Source organism: Neofelis nebulosa, chromosome 7 (genome assembly GCF_028018385.1).
Source record: "Neofelis nebulosa isolate mNeoNeb1 chromosome 7, mNeoNeb1.pri, whole genome shotgun sequence".
NCBI classification, from domain to species: domain Eukaryota; kingdom Metazoa; phylum Chordata; class Mammalia; order Carnivora; family Felidae; genus Neofelis; species Neofelis nebulosa.
Genome location: NC_080788.1, coordinates 146,323,413 through 146,342,530, shown reverse-complemented (window position 1 = coordinate 146,342,530; position 19,118 = coordinate 146,323,413). Strand labels below are relative to the sequence as shown.

General features: G+C 63.0%; 2 protein-coding genes and 1 pseudogene across 4 annotated transcripts; 1 reads left to right on the top strand and 2 right to left on the bottom strand.

The window, feature by feature from the left end:
- Positions 1-2,214: 2,214 nt before the first annotated feature.
- Positions 2,215-9,119, bottom strand: TRMT61A (tRNA methyltransferase 61A). Of its 3 annotated transcripts, none has more exons than XM_058740390.1 (4): positions 8,913-9,119; positions 7,993-8,352; positions 5,428-5,694; positions 2,215-3,520 (listed from the first exon to the last, which is right to left on the bottom strand). In XM_058740390.1, the coding sequence occupies exons 2-4, from the start codon at positions 8,321-8,323 to the stop codon at positions 3,249-3,251; spliced, it is 870 nt and encodes a 289-aa protein (XP_058596373.1). In that variant the 5' UTR covers positions 8,324-8,352; positions 8,913-9,119; the 3' UTR covers positions 2,215-3,248. The 3 variants fall into 3 exon arrangements, with proteins under 3 accessions (XP_058596373.1, XP_058596372.1, XP_058596371.1); XM_058740389.1 differs by having other exon boundaries at positions 8,923-9,033; XM_058740388.1 differs by lacking the exon at positions 8,913-9,119 and having other exon boundaries at positions 7,993-8,906.
- A 3,532-nt stretch (positions 9,120-12,651) lies between these two features.
- On the bottom strand, positions 12,652-13,895 carry LOC131518005 (eukaryotic translation initiation factor 1b-like; annotated as a pseudogene).
- Positions 13,896-14,953: 1,058 nt separating this feature from the next.
- CKB (creatine kinase B) lies at positions 14,954-18,369 on the top strand. The gene is made up of 8 exons (XM_058740387.1): positions 14,954-15,111; positions 15,422-15,633; positions 15,841-15,995; positions 16,081-16,213; positions 16,432-16,603; positions 17,351-17,474; positions 17,717-17,906; positions 17,982-18,369. Exons 2-8 carry the CDS (start codon positions 15,441-15,443, stop codon positions 18,158-18,160), a joined length of 1,146 nt encoding a protein of 381 aa, XP_058596370.1. The 5' UTR covers positions 14,954-15,111; positions 15,422-15,440; the 3' UTR covers positions 18,161-18,369.
- Positions 18,370-19,118: the final 749 nt, after the last annotated feature.

The window sequence follows — 19,118 nt, the reverse complement described above, 5'->3', positions numbered from 1 at the left end:
CCTGGAAGGACCCTTGCTCATCCTCCTCCAGTTTCCACCAGCCCTTCCACACCTCGCACAGCGGTCACCTCTTCTGAGGAGCCTTCCAGGATTCCAGTGGAAATTGCTCTCCCCTTTGGCCTCTGTGGTTACAATCCAAGGGACCACACAGGGCAGGAGAGCATCTAGGAGTCCCCGGTCAGCATGCAGAAGCTTGGCAGCCTGGGCCCCAGAGAGTCTCATTTCCTCTGGGCCTCAGCTTCTCCGCCTAGGCAGTGAGCTAGAGCCGGGTAGGAACAGCATCATCTCTCCGGCCTGGGGTCCCACACAGCCTGTCTGCCTGCCTTCAGCAACAGGTTGGAGAGAGAGAGGGGGGCCTGTGTCCCTAGAAGACAGACAGGCAACGGAGGCAGACAAAGCTGGGGTGGGTGGGGGGAGGTGGCGTGAGGGGGGCAGGGGTGGGGCAGTCCACCTGCTGTCCTATCCTCATGGAGCAAACAACCCTTCCTCATCACTTTGTTAGACAGGGTGTGGCCCCCAGCAGCCTGGCATCCATTATGCCACCTGCTGCCCATCCAAAATCCCACCCTGGGCCCCCAACCCACCCGAGCCCAGGGGCTTCTGGTGGAGGGGGTGAGCCCCTCAGAGGCAGGCAAGGGTGAAGCATAGTGAGGGCAGGGGCAAAACACACCAGGGCTGAAGAGGGCAAGGCCCAGGGGGCTTCCTGGGGGAAGGGGGGGATCTCGGACTGTGACCCACGGAGCAAGTGAGCCAGGGTCTCTAGGTGTTCGAGGGCTCGGATGCCCGAGGAGGCCAGCAGGGGAGGCAGTTGGACGTGTGACATCTTCACATCTTGGGTGGCGGCAGGGCGGGTATAGGAATTTCCAGGAAAAACTGAGGGTCAGAGTGAGTGTCTGGGGCTGGGCGGGGGACGTCCCCGTGAATCCTTGCCCTGTGACCAGCCCCGTGCTGCTGACTCGCAGAGGTGGCTGTCACCAACCTGCTGACCAGCCACTCACCATGGGCTCTGGCCCTGCCTCTGGACACTGGGCTCCCCTTCTGCAGAACTGGGGCACCACTTGGCTTTGGCTCCTTTGCTAGGAGACACGGGAGCAGATAAATGGTTCCCCAGGATGCTCCTGCCTGAGGCTGGGGCTGGGCGGCACTGAGACACATTTTGAGTGCGGTCTTTAAGGGTGCGGAGGAGTTCACTGGGGGCTCAGGGCCACACGGGGCTCCAGACTGAGGCTGAATTGGGCCCAGAGGGCTCCCTGGGGCAAGGCTGATGCCTGGAGGCCCGGTGGGGTCACAGGGGCTCACATGGGGCTTGGCGGCACAGATGAGGGGCCAGAGGGCCACCCAGACTTGAGAGCTGCCCTGTGCCTGGTGTGCCCGCGCGGAGGGGAGGGGTGCAGGTCTCCGGGCCCCAGTCCTCTGGCATCTCCAGGCCCAGTGACAAACCAGGGCCGTGGTCTAGATCGCCATCCTCAGCCCCGTCTGGGAAGTGGAGCTTGCCCAGGCGGGCCATGCCCTGTGCCAGACATCCTGCAGGCCTCTCTCTCAAAGGCCAGGGGAAGGCACAGGTCCTCCTCTGTCCCCGAAGCTAAGCATCTGCTCAGAGGTCAGGCCAGGTCCCGGGAGGCAGGAGAAGGCTGGGACAGTGGTCCCAGGGCCCCAAGGAAATTTGGTGGGGCTCAGGTCCTGCCAGGAGGTTGGGAGGAAGAGGGAGCCCCGCCCTGTGACGCTTCCCCCAGGAGACCAGCCCCCCAGTAGGCCCACCTCCTTTGGCATCTTCCCACGGACTCAGGCCTGGAGGGTCTTTCTTGAGCTCTAGACCCTTCAGAAAGCATAAGAGACAGACCGTGCTGTGAATGGGGGGTCCAGTGCTCTGGGACGGAAGGATGGAAGGAAAGACGGACGGACGGACACACGGACACACACACACACACACACACACACACACACACACACACAGGCAGACCCTCTCCCCCCTCACCCACTAGGACAAGTGGCCCTTTCTGCAGCTGAGTGGGGGTGGCCACACACTCGCCCCTTTGTCCATCATGTCCCAGGCTGTTGTCCTGGAGTCCAGAGCCCCTGCCTGTCCAGACGCCCTGCCCTGGGACAGGGAGAGGAAGGAGCAGACCCAGGGCTGTGTGTGGGGAGGCCCAGCCCGGAGGTTGGTGTCGGGAATGAGGGTCTGATTCGAGTGGCACCAAACAGACCAGGTGCACGGCAGGAGCAACGGTGTTTATTTCTCCGCCAGGCATGGTCAGGGGCCGGCCCCCTGCCCCCTGCCAGCACAGCATCCTGGGGCTCTCGTCCAACATGGGAAAACTGAGGCTCCTGATGACAGCTGAGGCCGAGGGCAGACACTCGGGCCCTTCACGCAGCAGTGGCAGGCATGGATGCCAGAGAGCAGGGCAGGCCTGCCCTGGAGGGGTGTCCTCCCCCCTGGATGTGCCCCCTTGTCCCCAGGGCTCCCGTGAGGGTGGGGCACCCAAGTATCTCCGGGGTTGGACAGCTGGGGTTCAAACAGCTGAGAGGGACCGCCAGCCGGATCACTTGAAGCACTTCTCCGCCCTCCTCAGGCTCCCGGCTAAGTGATGCCGCGGTCTCGCTTCTTGCCACGCCAGGGGCTCTGGCGGGACCGCGGCCACAGGAGGCACTTCGGCAGGGGGGCAGGGCTCCCCTCCCCCGTCTCTCCAACAGGAGGGGCTGCGGGACACTGCCACTTGGCCTGTATAGCACCAGGCAGGCTGGGCCAGGCCCGAGGCCACACGGCAAGACCACCTCTCCCTGGCCGCCGGGCTGGCCTGGCATGGGCAGCTCTGGGGGGGGGGGGGGGGGGGGGGGCAGGGCAGCGCCAGGCTCTCGCCCCGGGGAGAGGACGAGCCAGGCCACACACCGAGTGGGGCAGCAAGCCCCTGGTCCTTCTCCTCGGAGTCCTTGCTGCCCCCCTCCCTGCCAGCTTGGGGCCACCTGGGAAGGGGCACCCCTTGGCCTCAACACCCAGAAGAGCTTGCGACAGTGGAGATTTTCTGTGGCAAAAGAACAGCGGCAGCTCGGGGAAGCAGAGCCCAGCAGTGACTGGGGCAGGAGGCCTTCCTGGAGCCGCCCCCTGGGGCCCCCCAGCCCTGCCTGCCCGCCCCGCCCCCCCCCCACCCCCGCCTTTCTAAACACAGGCCCGGCCTGGCGGTAGCCCGCTGACCTTATAAGGCGGCCTCTGGCTGAGCCACACCTCCCTGCCTGGGCTCCGGGGAGGCCCGCTAGCCGGGGGTCTTGGTGGCAAAGGTCAGGTAGCCGGTGTGGCCCACGGCCTCCTTCATGGGTGTGCCACTGCGGAAGGGGCTGGCGTCGGGGCCGGCTTCGGGGCCCGGACCGGCCCCCAGGTCGGGCGCAGGCAGGCTGACGGTGCGCACGTTGTACACCCGGGGCAGCACCTCCAAGGTGCTCAGCTCTGAGAAGCCGCGGGCCGCCAGCGCCTGGCACGTGCGCTGCACCTGCTCGATGCACGGCGAGAAGGAGCAGAAGCGCCCACCTGCGGGGAGCCAGACGCGCAGTCAGGGGAGCCGGGCGGGGGGTGGGGTGGGGGCTCAGGAGCCAGCAGCCTGAGGGCTGGGGACTGCGGGCCGGGCGTGTGGGTGCCCGGCCACCGTCCCGGGGCCCGAGGCGGGCCGAGTCCTCCACCACGCAGAGCCTGGCAGCAGGGTGGAGGAGGGGCACAGGCCGGCGGGGCAGGGGCTCTCCGGGAGCCGCGTGGAAGGGGCCACTTAGACCAAGCCCACGACCCTTATTTCTTTGGCCTTTGGCAGGCGCTTCTACGGGGAAAGCCGAGGGTCGGGGCCAGGAGGAACAACGGGCTCAGGGGTCAGGGGTCAGGGCAGAGCCCTGTCCCAGCTGCAGGAGCGCTGTGCCCAGAAGAGCACTCACCACACGGCACGGTGGCAGTGGGGGACGGGGCTCACCGGCGGGCGGAGGCTGTTGCTGTCACAGGAAATTAGAGGCTGTCACCCGCTCTGGGGAACAGGAGGCGCCGACGGCCAAGGATGACAGGGTGCAGGCGGGAGCTGACAGCCCCTTCCTGCCACCTCCCACCAGGGCCCACCTGCAGTGTCCCTCGGCCTGGCCCGCGTCCAGCCCACATCCCCATCCTAGGAATCCGAGGCGGGGGAAGGGATGTGGCCGGGCAAGTCCTGGAATGTCCCTGAGGCCTGGTCACCTCAGCTACACCTGGGGACACACCCAGGGACCGCCAGATGGATCTTCAGGAAGGGGTGAGTTTGGAGGAAGCACGAGCAGTTTGATGGCAACCTAGAGGGCACAGTGTCATCCCCAAGAAGGCACCTGGCCCCTGAGCGTACTGCTGGGGAGACAGGACCCTCTGGGCGAGGGCTAGAGCCTTCCGGCCGGACCGAGTCCCAGGGAGCCTGGGGACTGCGCTTCGCTGGGGTCGGGCTCACAGAGCAGGCAGGTATCGGAAAATACAAGGCCCATGAGCAAGAGACACAGAGAGAGCCCAAGGGAGGGGCTTGGAGGGGTACAGGGGGTGGGGTCCACGGATGGTGCAGCTCCCCCCGGCCAAGCACCAGGAGGGAGCCCCAACGACAGGAGGAAGGCTCGGGAGGGTGACCACGTGGACCTGGCATCATCTGGGGGCAAAGCTAGAAGGGGCGGAGGGGTGGGAAGCTGGGCTCAGCCCCTCCCGAGCCCCAGGCCACCTTGGCAGAGAGCAGGGACACGGCAGGGGACCCACTGGGACCCACTGCTGCTGCCTTGCTGTTTGAGGCGCGCCTTGGCACCTGTCTTTCGGGGGGCGGGGGGAGGGCAGCCCTCCCCCTGGGGGCGCCTGGGGTGGCTCTCCACCCTCCTCCCCACCCTCTGTCCTGCTCTGCTCCACAGGGAGGAGGGAAGGGGCCCTGGCTGCCTGGGCTGGCTCCTTCTCCACAAAAGGGAAAAACCCAGGGCCTCACCAGCGCCTCCCTGGCTCAGAGCCAATGTTCCCGCCTCCTTCCCGCCTCCACATCTCGTATCTTCCCTAAAAGGGGCTACTCTGCTGGCTCGTGGCTGGTGGGGGGAGGGGAGACTCTTCGGGCAAGAGCTGGGGTCAGAGTCTGGAGTGCCCTGAGACACAGGTGGCACCTCTAAGGTGGGGCTGCCACAGTCCCCAGGGAACTCAGATGCCTCCCAGCTCCAGGGGGTGGGGGGTGGGGGGTGGGGGGGAGTGGAGCAAGGCCAAAGAACACAGGCTCAGCTGGAGCCCCGTTCTCCCCGGTTCCTATTCCTCTCCACCTCCCCACGAGCCTTCGGCCAGCCTGACCCCACCCCGACTTCCGGTCAAAAGGGGCCCTGGCCTGGCCACACTATGTGGCCTGTTGGCTTCTGACCTCTCTGGGCTTCAGACGACCCACACCCAAGGCCAGGCCCACACCAGAACCCCCAACGTACCTTCAACCTTGAGGGCGTCCCAGGCGTGGCCCACAGCCTCCCAAGGAGACGGGATGTCCAGGAAAACAGCATCAGCCACGTGGCTCACACCAAAGCCGCTGCGGCATACGTCCTGGTTGCGCACCGTCACCCAGCGGCCCACTCGGTGCTCCTGGAACTCCTCCCGGGCCTTCTCTGCCCGCTGCTGGTGAAACTCCACCGAGTGCAGGTGGCCCGTGGGCGCGATGGTGCGGATGAGCGCGTGGGACACGGAGCCGCTGCCAGTGCCTGGCAGGAAGGGACGGGTGTCAGGCAGGACTGCCGGGGACACTTAAGAATCAACCCCACCCTTACCAGGAAAAACCCACACGGGGCCCATGGGTCAGACGATCCTGGTCGCTAGCGGGCACCACTCCGGAACTGCCCGGCAGGTCCGGGCTGCCCACGGTTTTGTCACCGAGTCTGCACTGGGGCTGGGTGGGGACGCGACCGGCTGGGTTTGTTTTCGGGGTCTGCGGTGGGTCCGGGCGGCAGAGCGGCCGCCCTGCCCGATCCCAGCACCGGAGCAAACCCCGTCCCCGCCCCCCACTCCCCACCCCCCACCCGGTGGCTGGCCCCGAGTCCCCCAAGCTCGCTGCCCACTCAGAGGTCTGCCCACCTCCAGGCCACGTGGAGCGGGAGTGTGGTGTGCCTCCGCCCTCGCTTCGCCTGGTCTCACGGCACCAAGACACGGCAGCCGACTTGCCACCGGGCCCCACTCTTCCCCCACGTCGCCGTCCGCCAGTTCTCTTCCACCTGCCCTGGCCACTCCCCGGCTCCTGTCAGTGCTGCCCCTCTGCCTGACTTCTCACCTGGCTGTGCCCAGCTGGGGCTGCGTCCCCCCATGACCTCCCCCGCCCTGCGGTTTCGGGTGCCAGTCTTGATGCATGCTCCCCAGTGCCAGGTCCCTTCGCTGCAGACTCCTATTGTCCAGCGCACACGCACGACCTCCCAACACCCGACAGCGCTCGGCGTTAACGAGGACAGAGCTGGATCCGCTCCAAGCCCGAACCCCTCCCGGCGGCCCTTCCTGCCCAGTCAACGACACCCACAGCTCGACCAGACATCGCAGGGGTGCCCCAGACTCCCCTCTCCCACCCCACATTCGGTCCACAGGTAGCTCCTGCCTCCCCGCCTCCACCCTGCCCCCGGGCAGCCTGGGCCCTCCCTCCTGGCTCCGTAACCGCCACCAGACAGGCGATTCTGTTCCCCTCGGTGAGACCCTGCTCTCGCCTCTCCACACGGGCACAGTCAGACCCGACCACCCTCCAAGCTGCGCCCGTTTCCTCCCGACCTCATTTCCTGCCCCTGCCACGTTGGCCTCCTTGCTGGGTCCTCACTCAGGGCCTCTGCACGGCTCACCCTTGGGGTGACGCTCTCGCTTGCTTGGCTCTTGGTAGCGCCTCCTCCTCCTCGTTTCCAACTGAATGTCCCCATGCCAGAGGTCTTCCTGGACCGACCGAGGTGGAGGGACCTCTTGGAGCCACCCTCAAACACACGGTCCAGTTTTACTAGCCTCACAGCGATCGCAGCACTGAAACAGTGACACTGGGCTTACTGTCCCCTCAGGGAAGGGGCAACCTGGCCTGTCTCGTTCACGGCTGTACCCGTAGTTCCTAGAGGGCAGCTGGCATATTAGAGCCCAGAAGCACGCCCACTGCACAGAGAGCAGTAGGGTATGGAGCTGGCTCGAGGGCCTGCTGCCCATCTGCCCCCGGCTCCCCAAGTCCCCAGTGGCTGGGCAGCAGGCCTCTGCCTAGACCCCACTAACCCTCCGACCCACAGCCCAAGTTCTGCACCTGACTCTTCCCGTTTCAAAGTATCTGGCTGGCCAACATGGAGAAAGAGGCCTGAGAGGAATAAGATGGCCTCAAGTCCTCACACCTGGAAGCAATGGTTCTGGGAACTCTTTGTGACCTTGGAGCCCAGCTGCACAGCCCATGAGGCACATGCTGGAAACATAGGTGCATCGGGCCTGGGCTGTTCCTGACCAGGCTGTATGCTTCAGTCTCCACCCCAGGTGGCCCCAGGAACGACCTCAGGCCCTGGCCTCAGTGACAGCAGTGCTGGCCGACAAGGAGCTTGAGATAGAGACTCCCCACCTACAATGAGTACCTCAGAGCAGCCCTGGTCTCCCTCCAGGAAGGGGAAACTCTCGGCCCTGGGGCTGGGTGGTCGGGGACTGCTGGGCCAGCCACTCTCTGCTCTCCTGTCAGCACAGGGGTAGCGACTGGCAGTCAGCACCTAGGCCAGAGCCAAGTGGCGCTCTGGCCCTGCCTCGCCCAGGCAGGCAGGACTCTCACTGAACACCAGCTCCTCTGGGGGAAACCCCTGGTCCAGTGCCATCAACTCCCATTCAGATTACAGCACCTGCCTCCTAACTAGTGCTCCTGCTTCTGCCCTCACTCCCTGCAGTCAGCCCCCCCAAAACATTGGTAAAGCAGAAGCTGAGGAAGGGCGGGATGGAGGCTGTCTGGATGCTGGGTCAGACTTTCATCTTCAAGTCAATTTTTCAGAATCAGGATTGAGGTAGCCCAAAGAACTCACCGGATTCACAGACCACAGAGCCAGGCCGAAGCTCCAGCATCATGGTGAGCAGAGCAATGTCAGTGGAGTAGAGGATCTGGGTGCGGTGTGGCAGGTTCAGTGTCCAGAGCTCAGGCGTGGGGTGGAGCACATACACCCAGCCACCTCGACCACAGGTCACCTTGGAGCCGAAGGGGCGGCCGATGAGGTCTACTGAGTGCCGCAGGACGCCATGCCGGGTCTGGGTCTGTGCCCCCCGCTGCACACGCACTGCCACCATCGCACCGTGGCCCAGTGACAGGATGGCCGTGTCACCCTCTTTGATCAGCTCCTCATACGCCACGAAGCTCATGGTGTTGCTATCTGGCAGGTGCCTGAGACCTGGGAGAATGTGTGTGGGCATGAGCATGCAAAGGTGCCAAGAGGGTGCACCTGGGATCTGGGTGGAGGGCTGTGAGGCCCAGGTCCCAAGCGGTGAGGGTGGGGTGGCTGGCTCCGTCCCTGGCTCTGTCCAACAGGACGACCAACAGGGCTGCACCCTGCACTGACGTGTTAAGCCCTTCTTGGTCTAGGTCATGAATTAGAAGTCATCAGCCCAGATGGAGGATGGAGAAACAGATGGAGAAACTCAAGCGGGGCAATGGCAAAGGACGAGCCCACGATTTCCTACTAAGGATCAGACCCTCTCATCACCCTTCTCCGGGACACCGACTCCCATTCTCCAGGTGTGAGAGGAGGGACCGGCCACCAGCGGTCAGTGGTCTGTGGTATCACCTGCAGGCCAGGCTTCATTCCACGGAACGCCCCTCACCCCAGTCTCCCCCAAAGCGGGCTTCCAGGCGGACGGGCGGCAAGGGGGGGATGCAGGAGAGGTAAGGGCCCCCCAGCAGAGGTTGGGGACGCGGCAGGCCGGGCCGGCACGGGGCGAGGGGGGGCCGCACCGAGTCTCACCCGCCAGGCTCGGCGGGCTCCCGCTGATGGACGCTCCGCACGTGGCCGCGCGACGCTGCCTCCGCACTTCCGGCTCCGGCGCGGCGCGGCGCCCGCGGATGGCGTCACGGCGCCCCGCCCCTCGCGCGCGGGATGCCGGGACCCGTGGGCAGCCCCTCCCGGCTGCGGAGCGCGCCTCCTGGGCGGCCTCTGCTCGCTACGACTTCGCTGTTTATACAAGCTCGTGCAAAGGACGAACGAGAAGTTCCAGCGTCCCCTCGGTCGGGCTGCTGTGGGCGGGGACCGGGGCAGGGCCTCGTAACGCACTCTTTTTGGCAGCCCTGAAGTCCCCGGAAAGGCTGGCCCTTTGCTAGCTGCCCACGCCCTACGAGGACACTTTGCCTTGGCCGTGTTGTCCCAGCAAACCACTCTGGGAACACCTCACACTGGGCCCCAGGATGAATTCCAGAAAATGGAATTGCAGATCAGAGGGTCGTCCCAGAAGGCTCTGGCCCGAAGGGTCTGCAGAAGTGGCCTTAGGCCAAGCCTTGCCTCCCCTGCAGGGGCACATTCTCCACTTCGGGGAGGCGGCGGGCTGTCCCCTCCCGGACCCGGGGCACAATGAGAGCTGCATGAACCGGGCTCACATTGGGGGTGCTGAGGACCAGGTGAGCAGCCTGAGCAGGCACACTGGGGGAAGGGCAGCGGGAACACAGGGGCAAAAAAAAGGGAAGCGGCAGCCCTGTTCTGTCTCAGCAGGGCTGATTCAGAGCCAGTTCCTCTGTAGAGAGGGCGTGGGGCGGAGGGGTGGACAGCAGGGGATATGGAATGCCTTCCTCTAGCACTCAGCTCCCAGCACCCTGGGCTCGTTCTGATAGAGCCCCTCAAGCCCACCTTGGGCTTAGTCTGGGCCCTACTAAATCGAGTGACTGTAGGCCACACCCCAGCCTGACAAAATGGGAGTGGCCAGGCCCCTGCCGGGCCAGCCTGTCCGTGGGGCACAATGAATTCTCCTTTTTCTGGGGCCAGGACTGCCAGGGTGCCTGTGGCCCTTGCCATGGGCCCCTCAGAGAGTCCAGGGTAGAAGCCAGGTGCCTAACCTCAGCTCCCCCCACCATGCCTCTGCCCTGGCTGGGTCTGGGTCTGGGAACCTCTCAGGGGTAAGAAGGTAAGGGGACTTAGGTGGCCACCTAAGTGGGTTATTGTTCCTTTTCGGCCAGCACTCTGGCCACCAGCTGCCCACGTGGCTCATTATGGCCTTGCTGCTTCTTCCCCTTAACGTGGAGACAAGCCAGCCCCATCTACAGCTTGACAACCTCTGTTCCAGGTCACTCTGCTTCACTCTCTTGGTGATGCACCTGCCTGAATCACCCCCTAATTGCTCCACTGGGAGATTTCAACTTTCCACTTCTGGGCGTTCCTCTTCCCCAGCCTCTCAGCTGTGATATGGAGCTGAGGTTGGGCGCCTACTAAGAGCCTAAATTGGGACTTAGTGACTCGGCAGTGGTTTCCTGTGGTCCCAACTTCCCACTTGCCTCTCTGTCTGTGACTGGTTGGCTAGCTTCTCCAGTGCCCCCTCCTCTAGGTAGCCTACCCAGAGTTGCCCATCTGCTCCATCTGAGGCTGCCCCAGCCCTGAGCGGGATCCTTAGCACTGCTCCCCCAAGCCCCAGCTGATTACTCAGGTCAGGTGGACACTTTGCCCAGGGCAGAGTTTGTATATTGGGACTCCCCTACCAAGAACTGGTTCTAAAGAATCCCAGGTAAGTATCATTATATTAAACCTTCTCCACAATCCTGTCAGGGTGGGGACCACTTTATGGAAACTCAGGCTAGGTAACTGCCTGAGGTCACAGCCAATGGGGGATTGGGATTTAAAGCCAGTAAACCTAACTTGAGAGAACCAATGGCAGATTTGAAGAAAGGTGGGAACAGGCAGGAAAAAGACCCTGGAGACAAGGGTCACAGGCACCCTGTCAGGAAGAGAGAAGCTGAAGATGTCCACGGCAGGGGGGGGGGGGGGGGGGGAAGGCTGCACCTGGACCAGGTGCCCTGACATAACCCTCTCTCTGAGTAGCCCAGGCTCTTACCCCATGGTGCTCAGTGACCCCAAAGCAGCCCCTACCCCTCTCCTGACTGCAACCAACTTCCCCTTTGGGTTCTTCAGGGCTCAGGGACGGGGCACCAGGAGCAAGCAATGCCCATCCTGTCTTTTAAGCACAGACTCTGAGAATGACCTCTGGCTCCTTGCCTGTCCCTCCCACTTGGCCTACCCCCCTGCATGCCCGGTGCTGCACCCCACTGGGCAGGCTGAGTTTGTGGATGAAAAGCTGGGGACTCCATTGAAGCTCCCCTCCCCCTCTAGGGCTGGCTGGTTAATGTGCAACCAGGTGTGATTTCTGAGGAACCTGGACCATAAACTCGTTGGGTGATGTCACCCAGCTTCTTGCCCAGACGCTGCCAAACCGGCTCCTTGGGCCCTGGGGAAAATGGAGGGTCCACAGACAAGAGCCAGGTCACTGGGGCAGTGTTATTCTTGGTGAGGTGGAGGCTGGCACCGTCCAGGCCTCCCCACCCCTTGCTCCTCTGCTCTGGGACCACACAGGCTCCCAAGCAGCCCCTGGTAGGGAGCCATCCCCTGACATTTGGGTCTAAAGGCCTTGAAGGCCCCCTGCCCTTCCCCCATCGCAGCTGTTGACCACCCATGCTGTCAATCTAGTGCAGCCTGGGCTTGGCCAGCCCTGGGGGGTGGGGGTGGGGGTGGTCCCCAAGATGGGTCCCAGGTTAAGTTAGCTCAGGGCCAGGCACTCCAGGACCAGTGACGGTTTGCTGGACCTCTGACCTGTCTCTTCTGTCACCCATCTTCTGATCTGCCTTTGCTTATCTGCAAAAGCAGATAAAACACCCCTCTCAGAGGCTGAGGATTTCTGGAGCCTCAAGCAGCAGTATCACAGGGCCTGACCTTGAGCAAGGCAACCCCAAACCTCTGGACCTCACCTCTCCAGCTTGGACCTTGCTTTTGGGGGGAGAGGGGATAGGACCCTTCCCTCCTCCCACCCAGCAGGTCACGCCCTTGGTGGCCTGAGGGTGGCGTGGGGGACGGGTTGAGAAGCCGCAGAGGCTGAAGACAAAGAGGAAGCCCTGAGTGCCCCTCACCCCATGTCTGAAAGCCAAGTCTGCCTTCAGGTTTCCAGAAACAGAAACTTGAGCCCATCAGGCTTTTGGGGGTGGGGAGGTGGAAGAGGCAACTGCAGATTATTTCTAAAATGGGAGGAAGGGGCTTCAAGGGGCACAGGGGGCAGGAATTCCAGGCTTAAGGGACACCTGCTGTCTGGGCAGTCCTGCCCACTTGCCTCTTTACCTTGGTTTGTTTTATGTGTCTTAAGAAAATGTTGACTGGGAACAGGTCAAAGCACGCCAAGGTGAGCGAGGGAGGAGACAGAAGTCCCGTGTGTGCTAACCGCAGGGACGGCCTAGCGACATTCCACACCCACTGGTGCGCACACAGGCGGAGGTGAAGGGGCTTGCTCGTCCTGTGCCTCTTTGCTCCAGTGCGGGTTCCTCAGGGGTACCAAATCCCCTGGAGCTCCTTGCTCCGCCTCTGCCCTGCCCCCAGCCCCCGCAGCCCCCGTCTCCTCCCGGATGGCGACATGATTTCATTCACGTGGCTGGTCACTCGTGGCCAGCCTTCCAGCAGCAGCGTGATGTTCACCTTGCTGTCCCCCAGAGCTCACTGTGTGGTCCTGGAGGCGTTTTGTTACATACACACAGAGAAGGGTGTCCCCTCCTTTCTTGCCTTATTCACAAAACGACGCATGGCGTGCATTAACACACAAGCTCCAATTGACTCTTCTTTTTCTCTTCTCATTTTATTGCATGAAGGAATTGCACGACTACAAGTTAAAAGCAGACCCCAAATGGTTACATTATACAAGCTGTGGGGTTTTTTAACTTGTGGCAAGGGACAGAAGGGAAATTCTACTCGTTGCAAGGAAATCCTCACTTAAGCTTAATCAAAAGCACTTAAAACCCATGAAACTGGGGCGCCTGGCTGGCTCAGTCAGTGGAGCACGCGGTTCTTGATCTCAGGATCGTGAGTTCAAGCCTCAACTTGGGGGAAGAGATTACTTAAAAAAAAAAAAAAAGAGATGATAATAATAAAAAGAAAACCAAGTGGGTAACTTCAGCTAGGGCTCCTTTGCCACTCCAGTCTCCACGAGGAATTGGCATATGTTCTTGCACTGGTCACCCTGCAGCTGAATTACTTCTCCATATTCTGGGTGCTCAATTACACCACCATTGCAGGGGAATTTCTTAAACACCTTATTAGTTCCTTTTTGTTGTAATCATCAATGACCCCTTGGATAGTAGTAAGGGTCTCCCAGCCATTTCTCTGTTGGCTTCATATGTGGACAAGACCTTCAGTGTCCGCAGGAAGATCGTCACTCTTACTCACGTCGGCAAAGGGTTTGGAAGAGGGGATGTTCTGGATAGTGGACGTGGGATAGGATCTCTTTTCCGCCGTGAAGGTGGCCTGCAGAAGGCTCTCATGGGACAAGGCAGATGGATCTTCAAGAGGTGAGGGGGCCGAGGAGGAGGCTGCTGAGTCCTTGCTGGTGGCTCAGTGACTAAGGGTCTAACTCACTTTTAAAAATAGATGGGGCGCCTGGGTGGCGCAGTCGGTTGAGCGTCCGACTTCAGCCAGGTCACGATCTCGCGGTCCGTGAGTTCGAGCCCCGCGTCAGGCTCTGGGCTGATGGCTCGGAGCCTGGAGCCTGTTTCCGATTCTGTGTCTCCCTCTCTCTCTGCCCCTCCCCCGTTCATGCTCTGTCTCTCTCTGTCCCAAAAATAAATAAAAAAAAAAAAAAAAAAAAAAAAAAAAAACGTTAAAAATAGCTGTGTTAATACTCTACACAGGGGATGTGCCTTCCTACCCCTGGCCAGTCCCCAAGTGATGGGCATCGAGTTCATTTGTGTGTTTTCCCCACTGCACATCTCTACCTGCAGGGATGAGACGGTCCTTTCTAAAGGCTGGATTCCTAGAAGTGGGATTGCTGGGTCATGGAGTACAAACGTTTTTAATTTTAATAGATACTGCCAAATTACTTTTCAGAAAGGATGTAGCAGTTCACAGTTGCAGGCCGCGTGTGACCGTCTGTCTCTCCACATTCCAACCCATGGCTGACACTGGCTGGTGTGTCTTTCACATTTTTGCCATCTGGGTGTTTTGGGGGCAGTGGAAGTCCTTGTTTTAATTTGCACGATCCTCATTTCTAGCGAGTCGTTGTTTTTTAAATCTCACATAGGCTTATTGTTTGTGTTTCCTCCCATCTTTGCTGAGAGTCTCTGGGGGACTACCTTTGGGGGTGGGGTGGGGAGATGAACTTGTCCCCTGTGGAAAGGGCCCAGGGCTGGGGTCTGGAGGCTCTGAGACCGTGCAGTCCCCAGCGGCCTCCCAGGGCCACATTGTTCTCTCACCTACCAGGAAAGGCTGGCCCCGGGGGTCTCTGGCTTGGGTCCCCTGGCGCCGGGGGACTTGCCCAAGGTCAAGGCACCACGGGTGCCACCCCACTGGGCCGCAGCCAGATTGCACCTCCCTCGAGCTTAGCTCTGCACCAAGATCGCCCGGGAGATGCCTGCGGGCACCTTGAGGAAGGTCGGCAGCTCCGGGCCAGCTCGGATGGGGCGGGGGTGGGGTGGGTGGGTGGAGGGGTTAGTACCTGCTGCGGGAGCCTGGGCCGGTCACGCCTGGACCCTCGTCGAGATCCAGGGACTGGCGGGGCTAGGGAGGGCAGGAGCAGGGCTGCAGATGAGCCCGAGCGTCTTCAAGTGCCCAGTGGCTCTTCTGCCTCAGTTTCCCGCCCGGAGGCAGCGCGGGGAGAACTACAGAATATCCAAGGGCCTGAGGCTTCAGCCGCGGGGTCTTGGGCGGGCGCCGGGTCGGATAGGCGGGCTGCGCGGGGTCCCAGCAAAGGGATAACAGGGGTGGGCGGCCGGGTGGGGGGGTTGTCGGGGGCTGCGGGTGGCGGACAAAGCGACGGCACCACCCCGCAGCGCGGACCAATGGAATGAATGGGCTATAAATAGCGGCCAATGGGCGGCCCGCGTCGCGCCCCTTAAGAGCCGCGGGAGCGCGGAGCCACCGCTGTTCGCCTGCGCCGCGCCCAGAGCTGCCGACCGACCGAGCGCCCCTGCCCCGCCCGGCTGCCCGGTGAGTGGGCCCGAGGGCTGGGGGGAGGGGGGGCGGCCGCCTGGGCGCCGGGGTGGGGGCGCTGCGCACGGAAGGAGCTCGTGGGCAGCAAAGTCGTGCACGCCGGGGTCCGCCGCCCGGAGCGCGCGCGCCGGCTGGGCCTGGGGTCCTGGCGGTGCGGGAGTCTCCCCCGCGCGCGCTGCGGACCCCTCTGACCTTGGCCGCGCGCCCCAGGGTGACCAGGAGCAGGGGCAACGAGGCCCTGAATGGTCCGCAGGTCCCTGGGGGGCCGGTGCGCCGGGTCCCCGCTGACCCTCGAGTCTCCCCGCAGCCTTCCGCTCGCCGCCGCCATGCCCTTCTCCAATAGTCACAACGCGCTGAAGCTGCGCTTCCCGGCCGAGGACGAGTTCCCCGACCTCAGCGGCCACAACAACCACATGGCCAAGGTGCTGACCCCCGAGCTGTACGCGGAGCTGCGCGCCAAGTGCACGCCGAGCGGCTTCACACTGGACGACGTCATCCAGACCGGCGTGGATAACCCGGGTACGCGCACCTCGGTCCCGGGGTCAGGGTACCGGGTCGCCTTATCTGCAAGACACTCCCCTGGGGCTCGGGCCCAGCGCCTCCCCTAGAACCCCTCCCAGGCTAGGGTTCCCGCGGCGCCCCCTTCCCGCGAACAACCTCAGGGTCCTGAGGGGCTCGGTCAGGCCTGGCAGTGACGCCACTGTCCCCATTCCACGCTCCCCCCAGGTCACCCCTATATCATGACCGTGGGCTGCGTGGCAGGCGATGAGGAATCCTATGACGTGTTCAAGGAGCTCTTTGACCCCATCATTGAGGACCGGCACGGAGGCTACAAGCCCAGCGACGAGCACAAGACCGACCTCAATCCCGACAACCTGCAGGTACGAGGTTGGCCCCGAGGTGGCTCCGGGTGGCGGGGCGGGCTGGGGAGGGGTCCCCCAGCGCTCACCCCCGCTCTGCCCCCAGGGCGGCGACGACCTGGACCCTAACTACGTGCTGAGCTCGCGGGTGCGCACGGGTCGCAGCATCCGCGGCTTCTGCCTCCCCCCGCACTGCAGCCGCGGGGAGCGCCGAGCCATCGAGAAGCTCGCAGTGGAAGGTAGGGGTCGCACCTCTGTCCCCGTGCGGCTTGTTAACCAGTCACCCCAGTCACCTGAGCCGCCGCTGCCGCGCTCTTATCTGCGCGCCGGGTCCGGTTTCCCGGGGGGACTGCGGCCTGGGGCCCTGCGAGGGCCGGCCCGGCCGGGGCTCCCACAAAGCTGGGCGGGCGTGAGCACAGGGGCTCCCGTGTGCCCTTCTGAGCGCGCCCCTCCGCAGCTCTGGCGAGCCTGGACGGCGACCTGGCCGGCAGGTACTACGCGCTCAAGAGCATGACCGAGGCAGAGCAGCAGCAGCTCATCGACGACCACTTCCTCTTCGACAAGCCCGTGTCGCCCCTGCTGCTGGCCTCCGGCATGGCCCGCGACTGGCCCGATGCCCGTGGCATCTGGTGCGTGCCCAACTCCTCTCGTGGGTCCCCCCCCCCCCCCCCACTCCCCTTCCCCTCCTCCCCTTGGCCCTCCCCATGCCAAGGCCAGGCTGAGGAGGAAGGAAGAGGGAGGAGCCGTGCTCCTAGGACAGGTTTGGTGCTTCCCAGGCCTCCTCGCAGGTGACCTTGACCACACAGGTGCATCAAGGGACGCCAGCTGGTAGAGGCTGAGGCCTCGTGGGATCTTGGAGGTGGGCATTGGGTCGCTTTGACTGCTCTCCTCCACCCTCCTCTTGGGAGCCGGAGCTTCTGGTTTTCTCACCCCTTTCCCCGCAGGGACTCTGCCAGGTGCTGGGTGACGCAGACACTTCCTAGTGGGAGTGGGAGTGGGGGTGAGGGTGGGGAAGGCTTACAGCTCCTGCCTCCACTGTGTGCGTAGGGAGGCTTCTGCGCCCAGATACAGCGGTCCTCTTGCCCCTTACCTCCTAGGTGGGGCCCTCGTCCCTCCCCCACACCCAGGCCACGCGGCACATGACTGGCTAGAGGCTAGGGCACAGCTCCGGGCTTTTTGGACTCTCTCTGAGGTGTCCTGGCTTCCCTGCCTACCTCCAGAGTGTGGTCCTGGCAGAAGCCCAAGCTTCTGGGTACAGCCGGATGGAACACCTCAGGGACTTGGAAAGTTCCTGGGGTCCGGGGACCCCCTAGAGCTCTTTTCTGGATGTGCTCTGAGACCTCCAAGGAGGAGGCTTGACCGTGCCCCTCCCCCAGGCACAATGACAATAAGACCTTCCTGGTGTGGATCAACGAGGAAGACCACCTTCGGGTCATCTCCATGCAGAAGGGGGGCAACATGAAGGAGGTGTTCACTCGCTTCTGCAATGGCCTCACCCAGGTCAGGCCTGACCATCCCCAAACTGGGCTGGCACGAGTGGGGTCTGGGACCAGGGAGGGCGCAGGGCCGAGCCCCAGAGCTCAGGCCAGGATGTGGGCGTCCCATCAGTCCCCCTGGGAGCCCTGGTCTCCGTTACCTCAGGGTCCTGCCAGGGGACTCCTGGGTCCGAGGGTGTCCCCCACCTGGTGCCTTGGAGGTGCCCCTCAGCCAGGCCAACCCTGTCTCACCTTCTCCACCTCCAGATTGAAACGCTCTTCAAGTCTAAGAACTACGAATTCATGTGGAACCCTCACCTGGGCTACATCCTGACCTGCCCGTCCAATCTGGGCACAGGGCTGCGGGCAGGTGTGCACATCAAGCTGCCCCACCTGGGCAAGCATGAGAAGTTCCCGGAGGTGCTCAAGCGGCTGCGGCTTCAGAAACGAGGCACAGGTGAATGGGGCAGCTGGTCTTCTCCCCCTGGGGCAGCCCCCCGCCCCAGTCCTGCTGACCTGGCTGTCTCCCCAGGTGGTGTGGACACAGCTGCTGTGGGTGGGGTCTTCGACGTCTCCAACGCAGACCGCCTGGGCTTCTCGGAGGTGGAGCTGGTACAGATGGTGGTGGACGGCGTGAAGCTGCTCATCGAGATGGAGCAGCGGCTGGAGCAGGGCCAGGCCATTGATGACCTCGTGCCTGCCCAGAAGTGAAACCCTGGCCTGCACCTGCCACCACCACCACCAGCCCCGCTGCTTCCTAACTTATTGCCCGGGCAGTGCCCACCACGCACCCTGATGTCCGCCGCCTGGCGGCTGAGCCCTTAGCCTCGCTGTAGAGACTTCCGTCGCCCTTGGTAGAGTTTATTTTTGTGATGGCTAAGATGTTGCTGATGCTGGAATAAACTAGGGTTTCGGCCTGCCACGAGTCTCTGAGTAGTGGCTCCCCTTTCCCGTGGCTGTTCTGGGACCCAGGAGCCAGGATCTGAGGGCCTCAATCCTGGATCTACCCTTTCTGCTTCACTTTCCTTAAGAAGGGACAAAGTCAGGAGGCAGTCACTGTGCCATCCTGTCTACTTGGCTTCCCTGCAGCCCTGGGATGGGCTGCGGGGGGGGGGGTGGGGGGGGGAGGGGCCAGGAGGGGGAGGAGCTCTAGGGTGACAGAGCCCCAGCCGGAGCATCTAAGGGCATTTGGGCCCTGGGAGGTGGAGCCTGGCACTTTTGCTCAACCCCATCTGGCAGTGTGGGAGGAGGTGTGGATGCCGTGAGAGGAGGGTGGGTCTTGCCCCCCTAATCTAGTTCCTTTTCCAGTCGGTCTCTGCCACCTCTCCCCCCACCTACAAGAGCCCCTAAATAATCCCTCTCCTCAGCTTCCCTTCCTCACAGCCTTAGGCAGGGCAGACAGTACCCCCTTCTTGCTGCCCCCAGGCCCAGCCCTTCAGTCCCTTTCAGAAAGCCCTGGGACCCCTTTGGAACGCCCTCCTCCTTGCAGCCCCCTCTCCAGGACCCTCAGGTGCTCCACCCCTTGGCCTCCCATGGTGGGTCCTCAACATAAGGTCCCTGGGCGGGAGGGTGGGTTGGGGTCTCCCTTTCCCAGCCACTCTACAGCTGCCACAGTTCCCGACTGATCTCACACCATGGTGGGCTGGGGGCGTAGAGGTGGAACCTGTGA